The following is a 25,245-nucleotide window of genomic DNA, read 5'->3' on the forward strand; positions in this document are numbered from 1 at the left end:
TTAGTCAATTTCTGATAGCAAAATTGATCTAAATAAGCAGACACCCATTACATCCAGGGTGTCCCCTGCTGGAGGCAATTTGTTTCTGCATCCAGATACCCCTACACTGGTCAAAAGTGATTACTGATGCATTTAAATAGGAATAAACAGAGGATTGTGTCTGAAAACAAAATTATTCCAACAGTGTAATTCTGAGCCAGGCCTTATGTCAGAACTGTGTTGTTAATGTCTAATATGTATGTATAGTGTATGTTCAATGTATGTTTGTGCAACATTTCAGACTTCTAGACTGTTAAAATAATCTGTTATTCTGTCTCTTTGTCTGTCTTTGTGTGGTGAAGGTCACTATGCATGAGTAATTCACTGTGTGCCCTCTCTCTATGCATTTATATATTAATCATGTAAGATGCTTTTGATACAATGATCATGTGCTAATATTGTTTTAAAACTATGATTACTTTAAATACATGTATCTCAACTGCTTAAACTTAGTAAGATTCTATAATCACAAAAATATACTGTATGTTTCATATTTTCTGTTTTATAGTTTGTGTGCACATTGCAACATCTGCGTCTCCAATTCTATCTCTGTAAGTCATAACAAGGCAGGAGGTTTTGTTGAATGTTTTGGGGAACAGGCCAGGTCAAGGACACAGTGTGCTGGGGAGAGGAGGTAACTATCTTCTCTGCCCGGTGACATGGCGTGTCCCTAGATTGATTAAAACTGACGAATCAGCGGATCAAGAAGGCGGCACTTCATGGAAGAAAAAGAAAAAAGTTGATAGATATGCATCAAAAAATGGAAAATAAAGCAGTATTTTTTTGATCTTCTTCACTGAGATTATAGTTAAGTTCAAATATGTGAGTATCACCTCCAATCTGCAGTACAATCATGTGTCAAAGTGTGATCATGTTAAAGAGACTAAACACTGTACGTGTTCGTGACTTTATGACAGATGGTAGCCAAAAGGTCAAAGACACACATGGGGCTCGCTGCAGAGAGATCAATCCAGTAAGATACCCCTGTGTGTCTATGATGGATCCCCTCAGGAGACACGGCACCAAAGGCTTTTTTTGAACTCAGCAAGCTACAAAGACAGACCCACCTACTTCCAGTCCTGATTCCATGAAGGCAGACAGCACCATGCATATAGCGACCTACACTTCATTCATTCACTTACAGGCTCCCAGGAATCCATTCAGTGCTGCACACTGGGGACAAAACAAATTTAACATCCAACTAAACACATTTTAGTCAATAAACCTCTGCTGACTGTGTAATCTGTAAAGTGACAGACAACAGTGTATTAGGCATGAAACTAGATAATCACACAATGAGGAAAAAGTCACAACAGCCACAGGGGAGGCATGGTTTTCCACACCTTCTCACCAGATGAGGTGATGACATCACATGTGCAAAACTGGTGGATTTTTGTGTAGTTAAAACTTATAATCACATTATTCTGCTGGTTTCAGCTGTATCGTTAAATCTCTTGGTGAAATGCATTTAAAAATGAGATTAACTCCTACCGGACATCCGTAACACCGACTCTCTCCCCCTATTCAAATTTCAGACTCAAAACTCATCTGTTCAAATTAGCTTACTCCGTATGTTTGCATCTCACTTGTTTTTTTCTTTGTTATATAGTTTTTTGTGACTGCACCGCACCTTTGTTTTGTTTTATTTCTTGTATCTACATTCCGTTTCCGTTGCGTTTTCATTCCGTTTTGTCTTGTTCAAATTATTATACCGTGTCCTTGAGTGTTATTATTATAAATACGGTACAAATTACAGCAAGATTTTGAGTATGACTGCAGACCCATTGTTTGACCAATGTGAACACCATATTAAAACACTTGATATCTAGTATTTAAATTTGTGCCTATCTATGTTGGTAGCATTTGAATGAAGACCCGTGGAGATAAAGTAAAAAACTGAAAAATAAAGTAACAGACTTCTGAATTGGCCACAGGTTGCACTGAGGAAAAATTCTGTCACAATGCAGTGTTTGTGCAGAAAATCTTATCAGTAGGACGTATGGGTGATTTAATCTAGAAAAGTTTGATTAAAGTGGGTTTTGCTTATTACAATCAATGTATCATGAATGAATTTCATGCATCAACAAGAGTCATGACCCTAAATTGTGCAAACAAAATTTTTGTACGAATTCATGGAGCCAATTATGAGAGATTGGCAGAATATCCTAAAACAAACCCAGCATCTGATCACGGACACCGAGTTACAATCACATAAGCCAATTCTGATTCATGAGCATTTATAAGAAATTGAACTTTAAGTGACACGTCTAAAATTGTTTACCGTTTACTTCAAAGCGGATCAACATTAAAAAATTTAAAAAATTGATGATTGTGACAAAATTTCATGACCGTTGCCCAATGGTTTCAGACAAGTTCTCAGAAATAAAATTTTGAAAAAATTGAGAAAAATTCCCCAAACCTGATTGTTATATCGCCATGTTGAGGTCAATGAGTGTGCCTGAGTAGTGGGTGGAACTTGCAACCAATCTGTCAATTTTTGATGACATTTGGTCATGCTGAACACATAAGCTGAGAAACAGAAAAAGGAGGGCTCTTGCAGCATCACTTACTGCTTTAAATACTGTAAACCAACTGTCATATATGTGAAATTGCATTGTGTGCCAAGATCATTTGTTCATGTGGAGAAATGCCTCAAAAAGGAATACAACGTGGCAAACGTCTAACCTCCGAGACTTGAGCCAAGCAGTTTCTTCTCGATTCAAATGAAGCAGCGTTTCATCTGACAGAGAAATCACCCAGGAGCCCCACTGCCTGACTCCCGCCTCTCACTGGATGTTCTATGATCTACTCTTTACTTAATGAGGTGTCATGTACAGTTTATATAAAAGGTATGACCTTATTAAACTGTGAGTGAAAGGGTGAAGCAATAGCTGGGGAAAGATAAATGGCAAGGCTGTATGGAAACTCATTTTGCCTGTAACATCCATGGGACAAGAGGCCCTCACTCTGATTGTTCTGAGATGTATTACTGACATTTGTGACTCTATTCAAATGGTGCTTTAGAATAAAACAAAGGTCATATTAAGAATTTGAATATTACATTTACTGGTTTTATTAAGGCTGTTTGAAAAACAAACTCCGTCAGAAAAATACCTCACACTTCATTCAAGATCTGCAGATTCACTCTGAAATGATTAGAAAAATACAGAAACAAATGGATCAAGTCAATATTTCTTGGACTGGAATCACTTACAGCAAAGAGCCTGAAAAATGCATTCACGAACCCATTATGGAACTTTATTGTAAAAGCAGTAGGTAAGAGATTATTTCCCAAAGAGCCAGGCTGCTCTTTAAATCAAACCGCCTTCCTGAGACCGCTCCAAGCTTTCCAAACCCTGTTCTTGTTATTCTTTTCCTTTAACTTGATTTCTGACAGCCAATTCAATTAGGCCGGATATGTGTGGGTGTAAAAAAAAGGCAACATGACAAACTCAGAAGATGGATGGCAACCTTTGCTTCACCATTAAAATCACAATTGCGTGGTATTGAAGCTCAATCCATTGGCGAATTACCAGCAGCAGCAAAATGAACACAGCGCATGACAGGGTCATGACTAATCACCCTCTGCAGTTCAGTTGTTTTTAGAAAAGGATCTGCAAGCTAGATTGTCATTTTCAGCTGCCAGTGGTGGAGGCCACATTTGGAATATTCACCACTGTTGATAGAAACTTGTCTTACAAAAAAATTAGCTAAAAAATTATTTGTTTTAATTGAGTTTTGTTTCATATTCCAAAGACAAGGCACGGTGACTCATCAGCCACCTGACCTTAACGGCAGTCTGCAGGGACGTGATGTCTGGCCGAGCCCCTGTCGGAGTCATCTGGCGCCAGGGAGGAGCTGACCTGTTGGTAGATGAAGGAGTAGAGGCTGACGTCAGGGCGCCGACCGAGGCAGCTCTTGCACACCGAGCTATAGTACTGCCCTAGGAGATTATACACCTCCCCTGTGAGGGAGACAAGAAGATTGTGTGTTATCTAGTCTCTACCATGGACTCATATCACAGCAAGCACAATGTGGACTTTGCAGTAAGTTTTCAGGAACAATAATTATCCATATCATTATCTCATGAGATCACACACAACAAAATCCTAAGAGGACATTTTCCACAACATAATTAACCATGTCATTATTTCATTATTATCACACCCTTGGCAGTGAAATCAATTGCAAAACAGCAGGAAGCAGACACTGTGGTTGTTTTCCTTACCAACACTGATATTCCTCTGAATTAGGAAAGAGTGCATCTTGTAGACATCTGTCATGAGCTGGCTGTCACCAAAGGTGAAATAGGCCACATCTCGACCCGCCTCAGCAGCTGCCAGCATCTGGAGCAGAGCTGCAGGAAAAGAAGCCTCTGTTAAACCTCAACAGTGAGAGGAGCAGAAAATATGCAGTACAAATGTCCTTTTAATGCTTTTTGGAAGTTTAGTTCACATATCTTAATTCTCTTGGAAAAAATACAGAAAAGTTTAAATACACAGTGGTCTGAACAGTAGCTGATGTTACCATTTAACGTGTGCAGCACCAGCCTTTGTAGCATGTACAGCAAAAGGCAAGTGATCGGGGGAATAGGTCTAACCCCCACTGAGAACTCTGGATTAGATACAAAGAGAGGCCAGGTCTGGCCCCAGAGAGCTGTGAATATTTTAAGAGACTGGAAATATGTCTGCTGATTAATGAAGGTTGGGACAGTGGCAAATTAACGAGCATAACTGAATCAACATTTTCTGAGGGGGGCTAAGCTGGATATGTCTCCACTTCAGCAGTTTCTTACCCCTTCTCCGTTTCAACTGTTTTTCCTGAGAATTATCTGACAATTAAAAAAATAGGTGGCCATCTGAGGCCACAGAAGGTAAACCCAGGAGGGGAACAGCAACTGAATTACAAAGCTCTTCCCAGGAGGCATGTCATTAAGCAGACAGTAGGCGATTGTGCCTATAGAGAGCTGTACCTTGCTACAGCTAATTAACAAATATGTATGTATATTTTCCAAGCACAGTGACTCCAAGTCAGGTAGAAAGTAAGAAGCAGAGCTTTTAGCATAAACTCCCCCGAAGCTCCCTACTCAGTGGCAGTGATACAAGGCTGAGACAGAAAGCTGTAACGGATTGATGGACTCGAGCAGACGATCAATTTCACTATTAATGAAACATATTAACTTTGTCATTTGATCAATAGAAGGAAGGCGACGAATAGGCCTTAACTAAATGAACGCATTCCCGCAAGACAAATGGATGCCCACACTGATCTGCTGACGCCTTTCAAGCTTAAATTTATTCTGTCATATCCAAGAAGAGAGTCCGCTTGGACTGCCAAGTGCGCAAAGATGATCAGAGCATATTTTTTCACAACATCTTCTGACGGGAGTGTTACGTCAGTGCTTACCTTTCAGACGTGTGTCACCTCCAAAAACCCCACATCCCCAGTTCCCTGTAGCCACTGCCGCAAGGTTTTGGCTTTGTTCTTCAGGGCGAGCAAAACCACAGTATGCCTAAATGGAGGTAGAGCAATGAAAAACGTATTAGAAATGGGAATGTAAATATAAAGCATAACAGAATTTAATATGATTGGACAAGTGTTCTGCAGCAGACACAAGGACATAAGTACACTGTAAAACATTTCCTAAGTTTGGTATCATTCTCTGCATAATGAACACTTAATAGTTTAGCATAAAGTGAGCAGGACACTGATATTTTGGACATTTTTTTGTTGCATTACTGTTATTCAAAGGAAAATAATTGCACTTTGGGATTTATTCAAGAAGTAGTTTGCATGCTATGAACACTGCATATTTGTGAGGGCTTTAATCATAGGGTCTAACTGGCTTAAATCTTAAAAAATAGACAGCTGGAGAAAGCATTCTGACAGGAGATATTACAAACTGACATGAGATGGTGATTAAAACCACCCAGAACATCACTTGTACCCATTTTGTTGAGCAAACCTGTTGTACAATGGCAATAAATTAACCATAAATATTTCAAATAAAGTGGCAGAGAATAAATGAAATGCAGGGTAATTTTAGATAAGCAAAGCCCTTCCATCATCAAAACTGTGAGTGAACCAGTTTCTTGGGGTGACATTAAATCAAGTCGTCAGCCACATGAGGCCGGGCCGTTCGAGTAAGTTGGGAATGATATGTCATTTGGTACATAAAGGCTGAATCAGCTCTGATGAGCCTCAGGTCTTGGGATCACCTTATTGTTCCAGATCACTGGTATGTTTTATAAGAACCAGACCTAGAGAACGTCTCCATACGATCAAACATAAATGGAAAACAGCAAAGTAATTCCATTTGCCTGCAGGCTTGTGTAGGCGACATCATTCATTGCATGAACACATAAAGGTTGGTTGGCCTGACTGAACATGCATTTTTAACACTGTGTCATTTGGCAACATTGTGTCGTTTTATAACTATTAATTAAATGACAATGGTGTGAAATTGTCATTGGTTTTACATAGGAACAATTGCACATTATGGACTAAATCCATGTGCATTAACAAGAGCATCTGACATGACAACAGGTCAGGTGGGCTGTATGTCACATGACAAATCATTTCTAAAAGCAGGAGATGTTAAATGAAAGATCTGAAGGAGCTCTGGACATTAATTCGCCCACCCCCCACCTGACCAGTCATAAATTTTTCCTGTGAAAGGGCAGATGTGACAGTTAGCTGAACAATATCTGAAACGGATTGCAAAGGATTGATCTATATGTTGTGCATTCTTCACACCCTTGTCAGAGCTGTCAGACTCCTTCATGCTTCCTGACTTGACATCATCAACATCTTGATTTTTTTTATTACAAATGGACATCTCTGACTGTGAAGACTGCACACACACACATACAAGTATTCCTATTTAAAAAAAAATGTGTGATGTAAATGTAATAATTGTGATTTATCGCCCTGAGGTCAATTGTATTCATTAAAATTAATTCTAGGCCTAATGGACAGTGTAATGAAAAAGATTAAGCTTATTCTCTACAAATATGACAATCCATCAGTCTTTATTACATACATAAGGCACTGATCTATAATTTAAATATTTACCAAGAGAAAAGAAAACATGAGTCAATGTCCCCTCAGCTGACATTTGTTTTGAGACTGTTTCCCAATTATCAACCAAATAGACTGACACTAGAGCGATTAAATCTGAAATGGCAAATTAAGTGAAAAAATAACATTACTGCAGTGATGCACTATGGGAAGATCAAAGTGTAACATCAAAGAACAGATAGATTGCCCCCACACTTCCCCTGTCATCAATTATACAAACTTTGTCTAAAAAAAAACCCAAAAGTACTTTGAGCAGCACTCACCATACATTTACTAATACCCATTTTCCAAAGAGCTGATATGTTTTGTTTTGTTCTCAAGTGTTTTTTTCCCAAAGGCAAACCTCAGTATTCATGTTTTGTGACATGCAGAGCAAACTCACTTGACAGAAAGAAAAGTGAAAGCAACACTCAAAGAGAGCAAGCAGGAAATGATTTATAAAAATTTAAGATAACCTTGTTGAGTTCTCTGTTTAGTTTCTCTGGCTGAAACTGCTCTAGAAAGCTCTTGAACTGCAGCGCATCGATGGCCACAATCTCTGTGCATCTTCTCTGCCAGTCATCTCTGGAACAAATCAAAATAAATTATTTTGCACCATTTCATGTACAAACAAGGTTTGGTCAAAGTGGGGCAATCTATTCTTGTCACTACCTTCATGACAAAATAGGAAGTTCAAAGTTCTACAAAATAAATAAAATAAAACCTGACAGTTATTGTGCTTTATGTCCGTTTTTTTCTGTTATGTCATGAAAAGACTGAAAGTCTGAATTTTACATCTGAAACAACCCTAATGGTGGTGCTATTGGATCCCTCTTTTAAAGACCATGAAGGTCTGTACAAAATTTGATCGCTGCCCATTAATAGCCTGACGGACCAAAATTACCCTCGAATGACCTAGCATTGCTAAAAATGGTTGTTAAGACGAGGTTAAACAAAGAATTTAGTTATTACTTAAGCATTTTAAGGTCCTTTTAACAACTAGGTGCAGTAAATACCTTGGAGTTGTGTCCTGATGGCTGCCATCCCACTGGTAGGTCTGAGCATACCCTGAGTATTTACTGTACTGCTGTGTACCTGGTAATAACAAACAATAACAATAGTTGCACACCACTGTAAAGCATTACACATTACACACATATCTGAAAGGCAGGTAAGATTACACTGTTAACAGGCACACATCTAGTTTAGTGCAATCTAATGATGCCAACTTTTTAAAATGCATGGTTTAGAGTAATAATTGTCATGTAGCTAAGATCAATGTGTTTTTGATTCAACTGAGATTTACAAACTGCCATTCATAAATGGATAAACTATGCTAAAGGAATGTGTTGCAGATTAAATACTGCAAAACCAACAACCGGCTTTTAAGGAACCAAATAAATGCATTTTAATATAGAAACAATAAATAACAAAAATACAACGGGTAACTCTAAACGTTGCATTAGCATCCAACAGCACAAATTGGTTTAACATTCATTGTAATAACACAAAGGTTTTTATGGGGTTCGTTTGTCGTGATCCTGCCTGATACGATGGGATGAAACAGTAGCAGCTGTCTCCTGACAAGAGGAAGGTCAAGTTATTACCCCCCCTTGAAACAACGTGAGAAGCAGCGGCTGACCGCCAGCCCACAGGGGAACACTCAACACCAGTTAAAGGGGGGAGCGGAGGGTGGGGAGGCAACAGCACAGTCAAATAAATGAGGCCACAAATTAACTTCCCATTCATTAGCGCTCATTAGTACCTGGCTGTCGAGAGCACTCGCTGAGATGCTTCATGCTGCAAAGTGACTAAACCAAGTGATTAGTAGTGGGGCCTTGGTCGGCAGGTATTAGGAGGTGCACATGTGGGGGAGGGACTCTCTTGAGCACTCCACTTGACAGACATTTCACTAATAATCAGCCTGCCTTTCACTTTTTTAACTAACAAGCACAATCACTGCCCGGATAAGACACTGAAGTGCCTAATCTAGTTCACCAGTCATTGTCATGCTATTAAAACTAACACATATGAGCAAAAAGCATTGTGGGCAATTTAACACACCTAGCCTAATATTTACTTTGTGGTCTGCAAAGTTAAACTGAGCATTTTTATGGTGTTTAGCATCATTCATGGACATAATAATTCTATATTCTTGTGGTTCATACCATTTCTGGATAATGAACTGGCATAAATCATAGATAACTGCACAGTGAAATATCTTCACTCAGAAGATAACACAATGTTTAGTGTAACAAACCTAAAGTGGAAATGGTAAATATTCTGCTGAAAGCTTTAAAGTTTGACGAAAGCATTACTGAAGCCAATTGGCCAATAAATTATGCCCCTTTTATTTGAGTTAAGTCTGATGAGATGCATAAAATGAGTTGGAAAAATCAACACTAAATAAAACAGTTCCATTATATATATATATATCTATATAGATATAGATATATATATATATCTATATCTATATATATATATGTATATAAACACTAAGTAGCTACAGCAGAAAGCATGCAACAATATGGTCAATACTTAAGTTTAATTTAAAAAAGAAAGTAGAAAAAAAGGACTTTAAGCATATTTAAAAATATTCTAGCCATGTCAGAAATAAAATATAGAAATATTGGCATTTTTTGCCACACAGCTTTCTTTTTTTATAATTAATTGCAAGCCACTTGGCAACACAGTAATTAGATTATTATATAAGTAGATACCTAATTTATTGATAGGATATTTCAATATATATCAAGTTCATTACAGTGCTACACTGACACATGGCTCATCTCAGCCACCACGCTAATGGGGTAATGTTATAACTAGCCGGGACTCGATTAAAAAAAATAATCTAATTAATTAGAGGCTTTGTAATTAATTAATTGAAATTAATAGCATTTTAATCGCATATAAATATTTGACCTGAGAACAGTGAGAAGTAATTTTTTTCACATGGATTTTTAGTATACCATTGAATAATGACTGAATACATAAGCTTAAGCAACAAAAATTATTTATTTTAATAATAATTAATATATTATTATTTTTGTTGAAGTCCAACAGACCAGTGCAAATTTTGCCATTAAGTGTAGCAACAGCATATTTAGAAATATAGTACATTTCAGAAATTCAGGTAGCCTATAGGTAGGTAGACCTTCTGTAAACTATAATACTTAGTTTTTTTAAGTAAAACACAATCCATGCTAGCTACCACACTAGCCGCTAGCTGCTATATGTTTTGCATTGAGGTGATACTTGAGGCTCGATGTGCTGCGGTGATATGCAAATTCCTTGTTGCATAGCAACACAACCATGCTCTTTATCGACGCTTCCATCCGTTCGTTTTTTGTAACAAAATTTCCCATCCACAGGGCCAACCAAAGCTCTCATCAGCTTCTTTGTTCATGTTCACTGTGGTTTGTTGTTGTCTGAACTCATGAACGCTAGTTGGTGCTCCAGTATAATCCGTCCGCCTGAAACTCATCCAGTGAGAAACGTTCCGCGGTGCAAAAATAAGTGTGATTAAAATGCGTCAATTTTTTTAACGCATTAATTTTTGTGTCATTAATTAATCTTAATTAACGCGTTAAAGTCCCAGCCCTAGTTATAACGCTTTAAAGACTTGGAACACGGTCATGAATTACTTTTAGTATGATTGTTTTGGCCACATATAACAGTGCAGCACTGCTGGGCTACCACACAACCTAATTCACCACGTAAAGTTAGCTGTGGAAGCTGTATGAATATTTTACTCATAAAATTATGGTTAACTGGTAAATTTGCAAATTTCTGTTATGTTATAACATTATTATCACATTACTTGCAGCTATTATATTAGAATTAAATTACATAGGGGAAATATGGTAAACATGTAAATGTAATGTAAATAAAACTTTGATACATTAAGTCATCCATGAAGATTATTTCTGCCCCAGTCTGGTTGTATAAAAATTAAAACAACAACCCGCACAATCTCACATTACTTCACCAAATCATCTGCATGCACCTGACCTTTACTGGTTCTCCAAGCATATCAAACTCTATGATCAAGCATATTTGCGTTTGAAAGAAACAACCTTCAGGAACAATATGAATCATGATTTAGATTTATTTTTTTTGTCATTCACAAATTATTTGGAGTGGGAAGGAGATCAATCTTGGCCAGAGAAAGAAAAAAGATGTGTCTGGTTATTAGAAATTTTATCTAAATAACAAATAGCTTGCATGAAAAACAGCAGATATAATTCACAATGTTCCTGAAGGTTGTTCCTTTCATGTGTAAATACATCAAAACAAAGTGTCTTATATTTGTGGTGGACCAGAGAGTGTAAAAGGTCAGAAGCGCATCTCATTGCCATGTCAAGACAAAAGTGGGCAATTGAGGAAGTTTTATTATTGTCAAGCATGGGAACACACAAGGATTACAATAAAAAGAAATCATAGCTGTCTAAATTTTTAGCAAGATTTTATGCAGAGTCAAGAAGAATGTCTCTTTATCCTGACTGTGTCAAGCTTGCAGCACATTTATGGTCAATACTTCTATCAATGAATCAAAGGACTTCTCCTTGATACAGTTTATACTTTTGACCGCCCTGATGGCAGCCACAGATCTAGCAATCAAGAAAAATTAAATTAGGCCTGGGCACTTTTGCAAATTTCAGTGCAGAGGTAAGATCCATTAGCTTCCCTACTGTATGCCAAAACATATCACTGGGGGATATGATTTACCACATGGCCACAATGCAGCTAAGGCTTACACTTGGCTTTTACAACGGGAACAAGAGATACAGGCAGGGTTTAATAAAGATGATGGAATGGAAGAGTCCATTAGCAGAGCGGGTCTTGGGCAGGTCTTCCAGCTATAATTAATTCTGGGCCCGGGTAATAAAGTTAAGTGGGGTAAGTGGAGGCGAGGGAGAGATGGCCAGCAAGAAGTCTGAAGGTGACTCCGCCAAAGCGAGTAGACCTGATGCAGCGGTATGATTGCTGATCAGGAGGGCGGAGGCCCTGCTGCCTCCCTTCCTGTTCTCGTCCAAGCCACTTCATAAAGCAATGTTGAGGCTATTTATGGGTGGTTAGCATTTGCGTCATTACAGTGGATCACGTCATGGAATTGCATTTATTAAAATGTACAGCTTTAATAGTCATAAAAACGTTAAATACATTTAGTTTTAAAAGTGAAGCCAATGCAGTAGCGCCTTTATCCTACATTGTTAATGGCTAGCAGGGGGTGCTTCCACTGGTTGCAAAAAGAAGTCTGGTCACATAGAAGCCTATGAGAAATTGATCCTACTTATGAATCAATTTATTACATCAGAAAACAATTTCCTAATGAGTTTATGGTCCAAATGGCTCATTTCAAGTCGTCCTCAATACAGTAAGATGTTCATTTTTGCGAATGACAAATTGTTTCAGAATAACATTGAGATTTAAGTAGCCATCTGTGTGTTTTCATAAACTATCACTGTCCTATACAACATTTGTTTTATAACCTCTCCATCAAATGCAATCAAGCAGCTACAGAAGTCTAGACAAACAGCGTCAGACAAATAAAAAAAGACACAAAAACAGACCGACAGGAGCCATCAGCCACCTGCTGAGTCTGAGTAGGGCTCTTGTTACTGGGTTTACCAGCTGCCCCAACCATGTTTGTTGCGACCACTCAGTCAGAGGGAATTAGTCAACAGAAAGACACCAACAGAGCAATCAGGACAGCCCAATCTAAAACTCCAGATTGATGCAACTCTCTTCTTCACAGCCAATCAAAATAAAAGGTGTGACAAGGACAGATGCAGAAAAAGGGGCCAGAGCCTGAATGGGGTAAATTGAAGGTGTGTACTTCATGCTGTGTGTGATTATAAACACCTATGATGTCTCTTCTGTCAAATTACAGGTCAAGCATGAGAAAAGTCAACCCAGGGGCATTATTGATCTGATCTGGATCAACGGATTAAATCATGAATAATTGATAGTGGGATGAATTCAGTAAAATAATTTTTAAACAAGGTGAGGTTTTTGATCACTGACCTGTGATGATCAGACATTCATTATGATCCAGCGCTTCAGTGAAGAGGCGAGAAACAATAAGCTCCGGGTTGATCAGAAAACGGATTTCCTCTTGGACTAGACCAGAACTGGTGACTCCTCCTCCCACAAACTGATTGGCAAAATCCACCTGCAAATCAAGACAGATGACTGATGATGATGAAGAAGAACCCATGCAGCATTTACTGAATTTTGTAGCCATGTGCACATGTTCTTATAACTTAACATTTTATGTGAATTTTCCCAAACTTGGACAACAGAAGGAAAACACTTCATGAAAGGGTCTCAGCCCTTTTTTTCTTTTATTTGTGACAAAGTCCCTGACAAGCTGAATGGGAAGGCGGCTTGAGGTGCTTGCATTACTCAGACATGTGTCCCCCATGCCAAAACGAGTTCTCCCCAGGAGCAGCACTTAGGTCTGCTGCTGCCAGTAGCAAATATCAAAACAAGAGAGCAGTCCTGCAGTCCAAAGTAAACATCTCCCTCCAGTCATAACATGCTGCTACATTGACTGCTGACTGATGCCTGTGATATATCTGGCTGCTTGTGTTCTTTGTGGGCACATCTATGGGTGACACTGATTTACTTGTTTATTTGTGGTCTGTTTATGATTCTAAAGAAAATATGCACCTCATCGTTTCAGCTCAGACACAGACGTGACAACTCATTGTTTTAGTTAGAGAGCAGCCATGTGGAACATATAATCCATTTTCCGGAGTGACAGTTGTTGCTCATTGGCCTATAGACAGCCCGGACCAGCCCCAGCACAACCCCCAAGAAGAAGCTGCAATGGGGTGAGCAGCAGTCTGAGAGTAGATCTCCCCAAACTGGTCACTCAACTCTGGGACAGCAGGCTAGCCTCCAAAGTCTGCTTTGACAGGCTGTCAGCAAACCACCACCTCCACCCCCCACCCCAGCAGAGCATCCATCAATCCGGGCCCGCAGCTTGCCCCGGAGTTGGTCATGTGTGCACATCAACTGTCAGCTTGTGGCAACTGGAAGCAAACAAAAGGTGAAAGGCAGAGCGGGCCATTCTGACAGTGTACAGGAAGCATGGCCGACACAGAGAGCAGAGGAGGATCAGAGGCCTCGACCCCAGTCCCAGCACACCCTCCCTCCGACGTGTCACAGGCTCCCTCAAAGGCCTTTTCAGCAGCCGTAAGCATTCTGGGTGAAAGACTCCACAATGTGGTGGCTCAGTGACTGACTACAACAGAAGGGGGAAAAGAGGATGGGGAAGCAACCACAAAAAGGACTCTCTCTCTCAAACTAAGAGATCTTTCAAGCAAAAGAAAATTATTCTGCTGGGTAAAGTTCCTCTAAATCACACCATCATGTTGTCTATCCACAAGTGAACACTAGTGGTATACTTTTTCTCCTCCGTGTCTTACCTGAAGCATTCCATGACCATCATCCTCAATGGTCCCTTCACACGTGATGTGGAGCTTTGTGAGCTGAGTCTGTGAGCTGAAACACAAAGAATTTATCGTTTTGCGGTTATACAGACTACAGCTTAGTCTATTGGATTTAACAGAAACAACTGACATATTACTTCTGATAAATTTGGATTACAGTGTCAATTAACAATACCTTTTCCAATTCAGAGGTTTATCCAAGCTTTTTCTTGTGAATGTTACAAGTCCAGTGGGTGCTGAAAAACAAGAAAGGGAATTTTTTAGATTGCATCTTATTTTAACAGAATATTTTAAAAATGAAATATATACACCTACTTTGCTCTGTGACACTTTTGAAATAGCACATTAGGGTTTTCAGCTTCTCAATCTTCCTTGAAGATACCCCCTCAAACAGCCTGAAGGCAAGAACAGATTATGAGTAGGGGTGCACGATATATCGGACAATATTTGCCTTGTTGACTCTCATCGGCCTATTGATAAATAATATTACATTCCACAATAACATTGGCCGATGTTTATCTGATGAGTCACATACATTTTACGCTGGCTGAATGTTGTGTTGGTTATGTGCAGTTCAGTTATTTTTTATAATGAAGATTTCTTTGTTTTCCCAGACACAAAGGGAGTAATAAATAACTTCAAAAGCAAAATAAACAACAGAAAAAACATCATTATTGACACCAGTTATAGACAAATTGTAATTCTGTCTTGATACTAAGTGCATGTTATGTTCTTCTTAAACTATTTTAAGCAAGCTATGTGCTATTAGAGGCAACCACCAACTCTTTCAGTCCACCAACTAAAGCCAAGACCAGGAAAAAGACTCTCCAGCGCTGTCGAAACACAAAACCTCCACTTTAGCCATGTGAGTTCAGTCATGCTTTAACTTTTGATATGAATTAGTTCAGCTCTCACTCAGCTTCCCTTTCAGTCACTAGCCGATTATGTAGGAGTTCCTTCGCTGTTACGACAATGGAGTTGCCCGAGGCTTGCCATCACAGAGTCACACTCATGTGCCACTTCATAGCACTCACACAAAAAATGAACAGAGAGAGAAACAGGGCTTCCTCCTTGGGGGTACATTAAGAAGCCCTGTGTCCCTTTTAAGCAACTAAGTCCTGAGGAGGCAAAGGGTCAATCCCTTAAAATAACACACAAACACACACACAAACTGGTGGTGGTGAGGCGCAGAGGGTGGGTTTGGATGCACTTTCAGCATTAAGCATCTCCGTCTCAAGCAAACTCTATAAAAGAACCCCATAGCCTGCCTCACATGCCATAATAAAGAAAATGAAATTTCATGTGAGTTAAATGAAATAACGACAAAAGCTTGATGCACTGAGAGCCCTTTAGGGGCTGAAAAGCTCATTCAACCAAGTCCGCTCCTGCATTCATTTCTATTTTTTGTCAGTGTGGCCTCCAGAAACAATCGTGTATCATGTAGTCCTCGGGGCAAATGTCTTTGACATCAGCTAGCCACTGGTGGAGCGGGGCTTTTAGTAACAAATTGCAATATGGCCTTTGAGGAATAGAGAATTAAAACAGAATTATATAACATCAATATACCCCCCACCGAGGTGAAAAAAAGCTATGATGTAACTCAGGAAAGAGGCATAAGTGATTACAGTATGTATACTGGCTAGATTTCTGCATCATCAGCACAATAAAAACATTTAAAAAGCAGGGAAGTCCATCCTGGAAGCACTTTTTGAGCTCAATGCACATCCTGGTAAAATAATAGAGTTAGTCTCTGAAGAATACTTTGAATGACAGCGCCAATCAAACCAGGAAAAAACAATCTTAATATTCAGCTTTACCTCAATGCAAATTCGATTTCTGCATTGAGATAAAAGAACATCTGAAGATAAACAACTTAACGTTTTTTATTTTATCTACCCTCTATTTCTGTGAAACAAAAATGCAGGAAAAGGAGTTTGGAAATGACAGACCTAAATAAAGAGTAATCAAATACAAATAAATTAATGATAAGGAGCACAGATTTCAAAGCTTCCTCGTCCCAAATTGGTTGTTCGGAACAATTGTTAGCAGCAGGTTAAAGAGATGACACTGGCTTTCTTCTTTCAAACCACAGCAAAACCCTTTGTGTGAATGAAATGCTGATGCAACTGAACTCGGTTACAGCCTTCTGCAAAACAGCCAATGGCCTTCTCCATTGTCAAAAGCAGCCATCTGAGTCAATGTTAATCTAATTCCCTCCTCCATTTAGGTAATTACACTGTGATGCCAACAGAGATGGGGGACATGACTGAGCAGTGATCGGCAGACTGTTTTTGCATTACACCACCCAGACAATCGACATAGTGAAAGCTTGCAGGGATAAAAAAAAAAAAAAAAAAAAACCTTTCTGCCCACCTCTTTGTCATATTTGATGCATTAAGGTTCGGCCTTGAACTATGCATAAAGAAAGGTACGGATGCCATAGAAAAGAAAGGATTACGAATACTGTAGTGTGAAGTTGTAGTAAGTATTGCAGGCTAAAGAGAAAGTCTGCCCTACACATTTGAAAGGTAAAATCTTCTGATCAGTGTGTAAATATGTCAGAGTGATCACTGTTTCTGATCAAAATACTTGTATGTTATAAGATAGTGTTACCTGCTGTGTAATTAAATCTACGTACAATGTAAAGCCTCACCAGAAGATAAAATGATTAATGAAGAAAACGTATACAGTAGTGCCCCCTCATGGAAATCTAACTAGTTTTCACAGCAGCATCATTTCCAACCTGATTATGTAACTAACTACCATAGCCTTACATTACCTGAAAAAGTTGATGTCTGGGTAGTTCCAGTACTCAGTCCTTCTGGAGTTTCGTCGGGGGAACGTGCAGAAGAAGGCGTTGGCGAGCAGACATGCCACCTGCTCCTGAGACATGGTGATGGAGTGGTTCATGCCTCTCTTGAGGAGGGGTATCGGCTAGAGGAGGAACAGAGGTACAACTGAGGAAGGTCATAATAATTTGTTTTGTCAATTTGCCAAACGAGACATTGAAGTATGTTGCATGAATGTACTAATTTTGCACTACTCTATGCTTCTTGAATCAGTCATTATAATCACAATCAATGTCCATCTTTGCTCACAAGTGATCCGTACTACTTACAAAGACTATGTGCTTATGAAAAAAAGCAGTGCGTCTATGCAAGCAATTCTGTAATAACAATAGGGTAAGCTTGTTGCATTAAGACTATAGACGAACAGGTAGTGATAGCAAACTACTCAATATTCTATCTATTAAAAACATATATTCTAATGCAGTTCTGTTAGAAAACAACAACAAAACAAAAAAAATCAACTTTTACAGTACATCACATACAACTTTCTATGCTACTCATGCAGACTAAAGTTTAACTTTGATGGCCTACAGCACCGAGTTTGCTACACTCCTCACTGCATGCAATTTTCTTGGGTAATGATTTTAATGTGTGGGTAATCCAACTAGAAAATAAAATAAAATACAGATGTAAAACTGGGTATCCGGATTTGGGTATTGGCTGAAACCAAGTACCAATCTGATAACAGTGTTTAATGTGTAAGGCTTAAGGTAGAAATGTAACAAATAAACAGATATACATTATTGTTAGTTATTATTAAAATAATAGATGGTGTACCAGCAACTTAAAAAAAAATTAACAGGAATTACAATTCAAGTGTTAACCTTTATACATTAGATACTGATTTTGATCAATTTGTTGCTGCATTTTCGAGTATATAAATCCTCCCATTAGCACTAATAGCTAATCCAGCTATCTGAGTCCCTATTGGCCAGATGTGTGATATTGGTATCACTGCTTTCCTAAAAATTAGACAATTTACATTTTTGCCACATTAATTCACACATGCAAAAACATTTTAAGTGACTTTTTTGGCCACAAACACATCTCGCTCTTCATCATTCAAACGGCAAATCACCAGACGACCAAGAGGACAATAAAACATCGGACAAATGACCATCAATATCTACGTGCCTTGACCTCACCATTTTTACTACCATTTCACAAGATATTTATCATGTCGTGACCTTTGGGATCAACCTGCTGCGGTGATCTACTGTGTCACAGACCAGTGAGTCAGTGTCTGTTGGTTAGTGATGGCTGTTACCTTGGTGCAGAGCTCAGATGCTCTCAGTGCTAATTGCACCATGTCTGGCAGCAGGGAGCCAAACAGATGTTCAGCAGCATCAGGCTCCAGGACCTTGGAGAGAGCAAGAGATCTGTTTATGTTTGTTGTTTTGCCACAAAACTCAGCTGTGACATTATTAGCTGTTTGGGCTGATTAGGACGGATAGAGGACAGATCAAATTACCAGCTCTGATCCATATCAAAACATAGAGGACTTATGTAAAATATTACGGGGAAACAAACATTAATAAATGAAGATGATGGTGCAATACATCATACATACATACACAGTGCAATACAAAATGAAGCAATACATATAAATGGCACCTTCTTTGTAAAAAAAAAAAAAGAAAGAAAGAAAATTCCTATCCTATACTATCTAGGTTTTAATACTGTGCATGTAGATGCAAATCAGCTAGTGGAAAATAAATAACTCACAATTGCCTCATATTGGACATTTAAAAGGGATTGTGAAAAATATGGCTTCATATCATTAAAATACATCTGGCTTTAGCTGGACAGTTTGTCGATAATAATAATACAAGAAACAAATATTTAAATAACGTACCAATCATCAATGACTCGACAACACTGCTTAAGTGCACTAATGTATCTTAGACAATATATACTACCCATATTTACACCCATATTGGCTTCAAAATGTCAGAATGATCAATCACAGAGCAATTTCATCAAGGTTGCACTGCCATGCCAGCTGATTAAACAGTCTTCCTGGAAGAGATGCAAATCGCCCAGCGTTTGAAATAGAAAGGACAGTGTGTTCTCAGGACAAGGAGCCTTGACTTGTGATTTCGCAAAAGGACATTTATATTATAGCAAAGGAAGCCTGACTAAACACTGTCATAAGTAATGACCTGGGTGACATCATAAACTGCTCCTATGGGTGTAATAAATGACGGCAGTTGACAGGGTGAGATGGTGGATATAGCTGAGGTAGTATAAGCCAAGCTCTTTAAATCAGCGGAAGACAGTGCATCAAATCAACTGAACTAACACTCTGTATGACTTGATACAGGTCTGTACATCACACCAAACTGACAAAGTAATCAAGCAAGATGCGAGGGTGTGGGCTGTGAAAAACCAGAGCTCCCATACAGATTTAACACAACTCCTGATGTTCCTCTTTCTATTCCCCACCGGTCTGGGCAATAAAGCAATCTGCTTGACTGCGTCTGTGGATGTGTGACCATGTAAAAATAAAACGCTTGCATGCTCATAACCGTAAATACAACACTGGTTGGGCTGGAGAAAGAGAAATTGACAAAACCAATGCTGTCTGTCAACAGCTTTTCAGTTATTCATAAGATGTGCGTGCCGAGATGAATATTCAATGAGGGCGCCTGGCCCGTCACTCTATGCCATTCATGTCGACTTTTCTCTGACACTCAAAATAAGCCTGCTCTAGTGTCTCCAATCTGGCCTCTTCAAAAGAAAAGTAACAAAGTGAAAAATGGGGTACATCACATTGCATTCTTTGCCATTACCCATTTTGCTTGTGTGTTGCACTGGAAATACGATGTGGGATCCTTTGTGATGGTTTTTAAAACACCAACATTATATTCTATGGGCTATATGAGCTATTTTCTATCAATATGTTAGAGATATTGTACATGTAGCCTAATTGCTACTGCCCATTTCGATGACAAAAACACAGATTTATTATTCAGTCAAGCTGTGAATAAATTCTGTGAGAGCAATATCTTTGTTAGGAGAAACTGTGTATGCAAACTTTACAACAAATAGAGGATAAATAAAGAAGAAAATGTAAAAAATAAAAAAAAGAAAGAAAAGAAAGGTATTTTGTGTGAGCTACAATGACATTTATGGCTTAAAAAAGTAACATACAATTATCTAATTTGCAATACAATTGTGGCCATTTTCACATACTAATCAACAAAACAGTGAATGAATAAATGTTATAAATGTCTATAATTACCTAAAAAAATTTAGCACCACATTCCAAATCCAACTTAAATTTGATAGATGTAATGGCGCTGGACATTTTTTAGTCTGGCAAAATCAAATTGTGCAATCCCAGAAGACCTGACACAATTCAAATCCAACCACCACAATAAAACTTGGCTTCCAGCTAAAGCCTCTCAACATGTTCAGATTTTATCTAATACAGTTCCCATTCAAACATGATTTATGACATACATATGGCTCACAATGGATTCAACAGTATAAGGCCGGAGTTAAGCGTTGTCTGGGATGTAATGTCAGCCGTTTTCATTTCTGACAAGTTACTAAACATGACCTTTTGGCAAACGATTAAATTATTTCTCAAGAGTCCCACTTTGCCTCTCAAGGGCTTCAGCATTCTCCTGCGAGAAATCCATTACTATACTTGTATAGAATGACAGCAACACATTTGACATGCTGGCATTCATGAAAAAAGCGCTACATGTACTTCTTTCCTGAAATATGAGATATAATAAAAACATGTAGCTGAGGTATTCTAGAATATGTCACGCATATTGAGTGGTCTCCTACTATAAGGAAAATAAAGCCTATTATTTGTATTGTCTTACAGGTTCAGGACTTCTTATATCAAACAGCCATGTCACAACACGGCCCATCTCTCCAAATGGAAGATTCCCATCCCCTTGAGCCAGACAGTAGTACAGCCCCCCTTGATTCTCTACAAAGGATGACGCAGATTGCATCAACACAAAAGATGATGGATGGCCTCCAAACAAGGCTGGAGAAGACACTGACAACTAATAAACCAACAGAGCTCTGGCCATCATGATGCAACTCAGGCCTATACTTGGCCCATAATGAAAATGAGTTAGCTGGGGACAATAAAAAATAAATAAAAACGGCATAAACACCCTAAAATACATCCTTATAATAATCTGAACTTCAGACCTCCAAACGGCCAGACGTCCAGACAGCACAAGAAAATAAATATGAACAAATGAATCACGTTCTATTGAGCAAGTCTTTTGACTTTTAACGTAATGCATGAACATATTAAAACTTTATACGCAAGTACTTTCGACACAAGTATTTACTCTAAATCACCCTAGATGACAGGCTCATTATATTTTGTATGAAGTTATGACAGGGTTTTTTAGAATAGTAGAGAAACAAACACAAGAAAAAATGTGTGCACAATTGGCTTATCTATAGCTATCAATCCCCAGTACCACAAAATAAATAAAATACTGATTACACCAAGCTTTATTTAATTTGGTGTGAAATGAGAAGCACCAACACTGGTTTATGATGCCTTCTGCTTGACAATTATGTGTCATGATTGGACATTTAAGGTGTAATTAATAAACTGCTAACCCTCTGACATCTTCAACATGTGTGCCCATGTCTTTCTGTCTGTCTGCATGCCAGTATTAATTCAATTATTCTGAGAACATATATACTGAGGAATGTACTACTTTAAGGATCAGTGATATTAATTAAATCAAAGATTTAATCAAGATTAAATCAATAATCCCAACAGCTATGTATATTGTTTACCTTAGTGCAGTATAACCGTAATGCGGTGAAGTCCCATTTCTTGGCTTGTGAGGAACTGTATTTCAACATTGCATTCTGTAAGAAACAAATTAAATAATTATAGAAAATTGAGAAGCAAAAGTCAGTCAGAATTAATACATATGCACAGTCAAACAACAAACAAATTGAAAAAATAGGGAAAAAAATTCAGAAACTGAGTGCCATTCAGTTTCTGGTCTTATGACGCCATCTTATGGCATAGTCTGGTAACAACAACTACAGTACACTGTGCCCCTCATGCTAAGAAGGAAAATACATTAGGTCTTGCAAATAAAATAACATAGGTGTTAAACTTGCCTTCAACTCAAATGGACTTGTAAAACTGTTGTTTAAAGTTTCCTCGATCAGCTCCCAACGACTCTTATTCTGCAGTTCTAGTGTTTCCTGTGGAGGTGCAAGTTTAATTAGTGTGAATTCACTTCAGCTTTTCACATGCATACCTGAGACATGACAAATGAGGATGGATGGATGGATAGTAACTAATGACTGTATTCATTACCAATTAATGTGGCATAAAATGTCAGGAAAATAGTGAAAAATGGCAATATCACTTCACATAAAATGTTTTCTTTTAATGTCTCGTTTTGTTTAACTACGAGGCCAAAATGCAAACATATTACCTTTTATATTACATAAAACAAAGAAAAGCGGGAAATCTTGCAGCAACCAGAGTAATTTGAGTTTTTTTGCTTAACAAATTAGTAAAAAGATGAAATGAAGTTGAATTATATATCACTGTGTTCTTCATATCGTCCTCTTTGGTAACAATTATAGAATAAATATGCCTTCGGTCAGTCATATAATGTAATTGCACTAATTACATGACCCATACTAAATCACAATTGTACAATCGAAATGCATCATTTATATATCCATTACTACAATTGTTTTTAAACTAGCAGATCTGTAAATACTTGGACCGTCACCTCATCCAGTACAGGAAACAGGCTGCTACTGGAACAGGGCATCTTGACATGGACATCATCCCAGGTATCCTTAAACCTAGCTGGATAGGGAACAGGAACTTTTCCATTCTGAAGAAGGTCTGTCTGTCAATGGGAGTGAATAAAAAGAAGTCATTATAACATGTAATTCCTGTGTGTAAATTAAACAATAATTGATTGACAATAAAATATAGATATGTGAAAAATTCAAAGAATAATCATCATATTAAAGATCATGTTTTATGTCAACACTTTGGCAATGCAAACCTACAAATGACTCTGACATAACTGGGATATAAAAAATAATATATTTAAATTATATTACATTTTTCTGAAGTAACCACCTTAAGTTCTGTGAATAGAATTTAAAAAATCCTCAAACCCTTATCATCACAGTGTGCTGGTCAACAAGGTCCTTCAGCCGAGGAAGTGGTGCACCACATTCAGGCATTCTCTTTAGTTCACTGATTGGTGTCCCCAGCCATTTGACGTCAGACTTGCCCCCACCAGAGGTAGTTTCCTTGTCTGCATCTCGTCTCCCTGGAGATTTATCAAACCTGCCCTGTCTCACAGGTAAACCTGACGATGATGACGTCCCAGAAAAGAAGTCTGTTATTTTGGTATTGTGTTTGACAGAGCCCTCTGAGTTTGCTGGACATGTATTCACTTCTTCTTTCTCAAATTCATCATAATTGCAGGATAGTGTCTGCGTAAGCTCACTCCCCGCAGAATCTTTTGAGGCTGGTGACACAGGGTTGACTTCAACTAGGTCTTGTGGTGTCAAAGGTTGTGTTTCTTCATCAGAGTCAGAGATAGCAGGCTTTTCAGCATTTTGGCATTCCAGAACCTGAGCCGAGGTACTTTGAAATCCATTGTCATCATCGGCCATCTCTACATCCTCTTGGGTTTCGTTAACTTCATCTGTACTTGAGGTTTTTTGGGGCTTAACCAACCATCGACTAAGAGTATTTCTGGATTTCTCCGTCTGTCTGGAGATGATTTTTTGTTGGGGGCCTTTCTTCTTTACACCTCGCAAACCACCTGCTCCAGTCTTCGGCCGTATATCCATTTTCGTGTCTGTGTTGTTTTGCCTCCTTTCTTGATCTACTGCGTCATTTTTTCTGCTCTGAATATGAAAAGATGGGGCTGAAGAATTAAAAAACAAACACAGTTTTACAAACGGAAATACTGAAATCAGTGTCAATGACATATACTCTGCCAGAAAAACATTGTCTACCTTGGAGAGAAGATGAAGGGGACGTTGTTGGGGCACTGATTTCGACCCTGACTCTCTTTGCTAATGGTTCAAAGTCTGTCAGAGCAGTCATTCTACAAAAGCAGAAAGCAACACACAAGACATGCTCATATTATTGTGAGACAGAGGTGCATCTTGGCAGTTTAATAAACATTAAAATACACTAAATGTATACTCACAATACAACTTGAGCTGACACCACGATTGAGGTGTTTTTTGATTTTATCCAGACTTGTTTCTTGGGCAGTCCTTTCTTCAATAAGTGAGCAAATCTTAAAATATGGTATGCAGCCATACATGCCAATATCTATTTCAAGAGAGCACACATGTTTACCGATATTTTAGTTAGTTCACTTAAAGGCAAACTTCTCCGAGTATCCAATGATAAAGGAAAATGTTGTTTTGCCTGCGGTCGTAATAAGTGGTTGTCTAACGACGCCTGGTTGACAGATTGTCAACAAACCAAGCGTTAGCTAGCTTACATGCTAACTATCTTTGACTAAAACGGGTCATGAAAACAACCGGAAAACTAATTTAGAATAGCGTCGGAGCTACTGAGCAGGTATTTTGTAGAGTAGCTAAGAAAGTTGGTTGTTTTGTTGACGTTAAAACGCAAAATGGTACTTTTAACTTTAACGAATTGGTACTTTGCTAAACCGTTGTTCAACACAAAACACTTCCGCGCGCGAGTGACGTAGAACATTCTAAAATAACGCGATATTTCCAAGGCAGTTCTCGTCGAAGTTTCTGACGGCCAAAATTGTTTGTTTTTGTGTTTTGTTTTGTTTTTGCTGTAGAAAGGTTAATTCTCT

The 25,245-nt window shown here is 38.4% G+C and overlaps 1 protein-coding gene across 2 annotated transcripts; it reads right to left on the reverse strand.

The window, feature by feature from the left end:
* Positions 1–3,076: 3,076 nt before the first annotated feature.
* Positions 3,077–25,139, reverse strand: LOC131960058 (poly(ADP-ribose) glycohydrolase). Of its 2 annotated transcripts, none has more exons than XM_059325272.1 (17): positions 24,613–24,655; positions 24,416–24,507; positions 23,561–24,304; positions 23,161–23,283; positions 22,532–22,618; positions 22,196–22,270; positions 18,675–18,767; positions 17,338–17,492; positions 14,874–14,953; positions 14,734–14,794; positions 14,535–14,610; positions 13,126–13,273; positions 8,115–8,193; positions 7,575–7,683; positions 5,446–5,551; positions 4,268–4,396; positions 3,077–4,003 (listed from the first exon to the last, which is right to left on the reverse strand). In XM_059325272.1, the coding sequence occupies exons 3-17, from the start codon at positions 24,245–24,247 to the stop codon at positions 3,828–3,830; spliced, it is 2,184 nt and encodes a 727-aa protein (XP_059181255.1). In that variant the 5' UTR covers positions 24,248–24,304; positions 24,416–24,507; positions 24,613–24,655; the 3' UTR covers positions 3,077–3,827. The 2 variants fall into 2 exon arrangements, with proteins under 2 accessions (XP_059181255.1, XP_059181254.1); XM_059325271.1 differs by having other exon boundaries at positions 3,079–4,003; positions 23,561–24,324; positions 24,613–25,139.
* Positions 25,140–25,245: the final 106 nt, after the last annotated feature.

The sequence above is a fragment of the Centropristis striata genome, chromosome 21, assembly GCF_030273125.1.
Source record: "Centropristis striata isolate RG_2023a ecotype Rhode Island chromosome 21, C.striata_1.0, whole genome shotgun sequence".
NCBI classification, from domain to species: Eukaryota; Metazoa; Chordata; class Actinopteri; order Perciformes; family Serranidae; genus Centropristis; species Centropristis striata.

Excerpts from the sequence above, each read along its gene's own strand:
- LOC131960058 (XM_059325271.1), bottom strand. The coding sequence starts at position 24,728 with ATGGCTGCATACCATATTTTAAGATTTGCTCACTTATTGAAGAAAGGA. Across the intron at positions 5,552-7,574 it reads TAAACAGAGAACTCAACAAG|GCATACTGTGGTTTTGCTCG; the intron begins GTTATCTTAAAT and ends ACCTCCATTTAG. Across the intron at positions 4,004-4,267 it reads TCAGAGGAATATCAGTGTTG|GGGAGGTGTATAATCTCCTA; the intron begins GTAAGGAAAACA and ends TCTCCCTCACAG.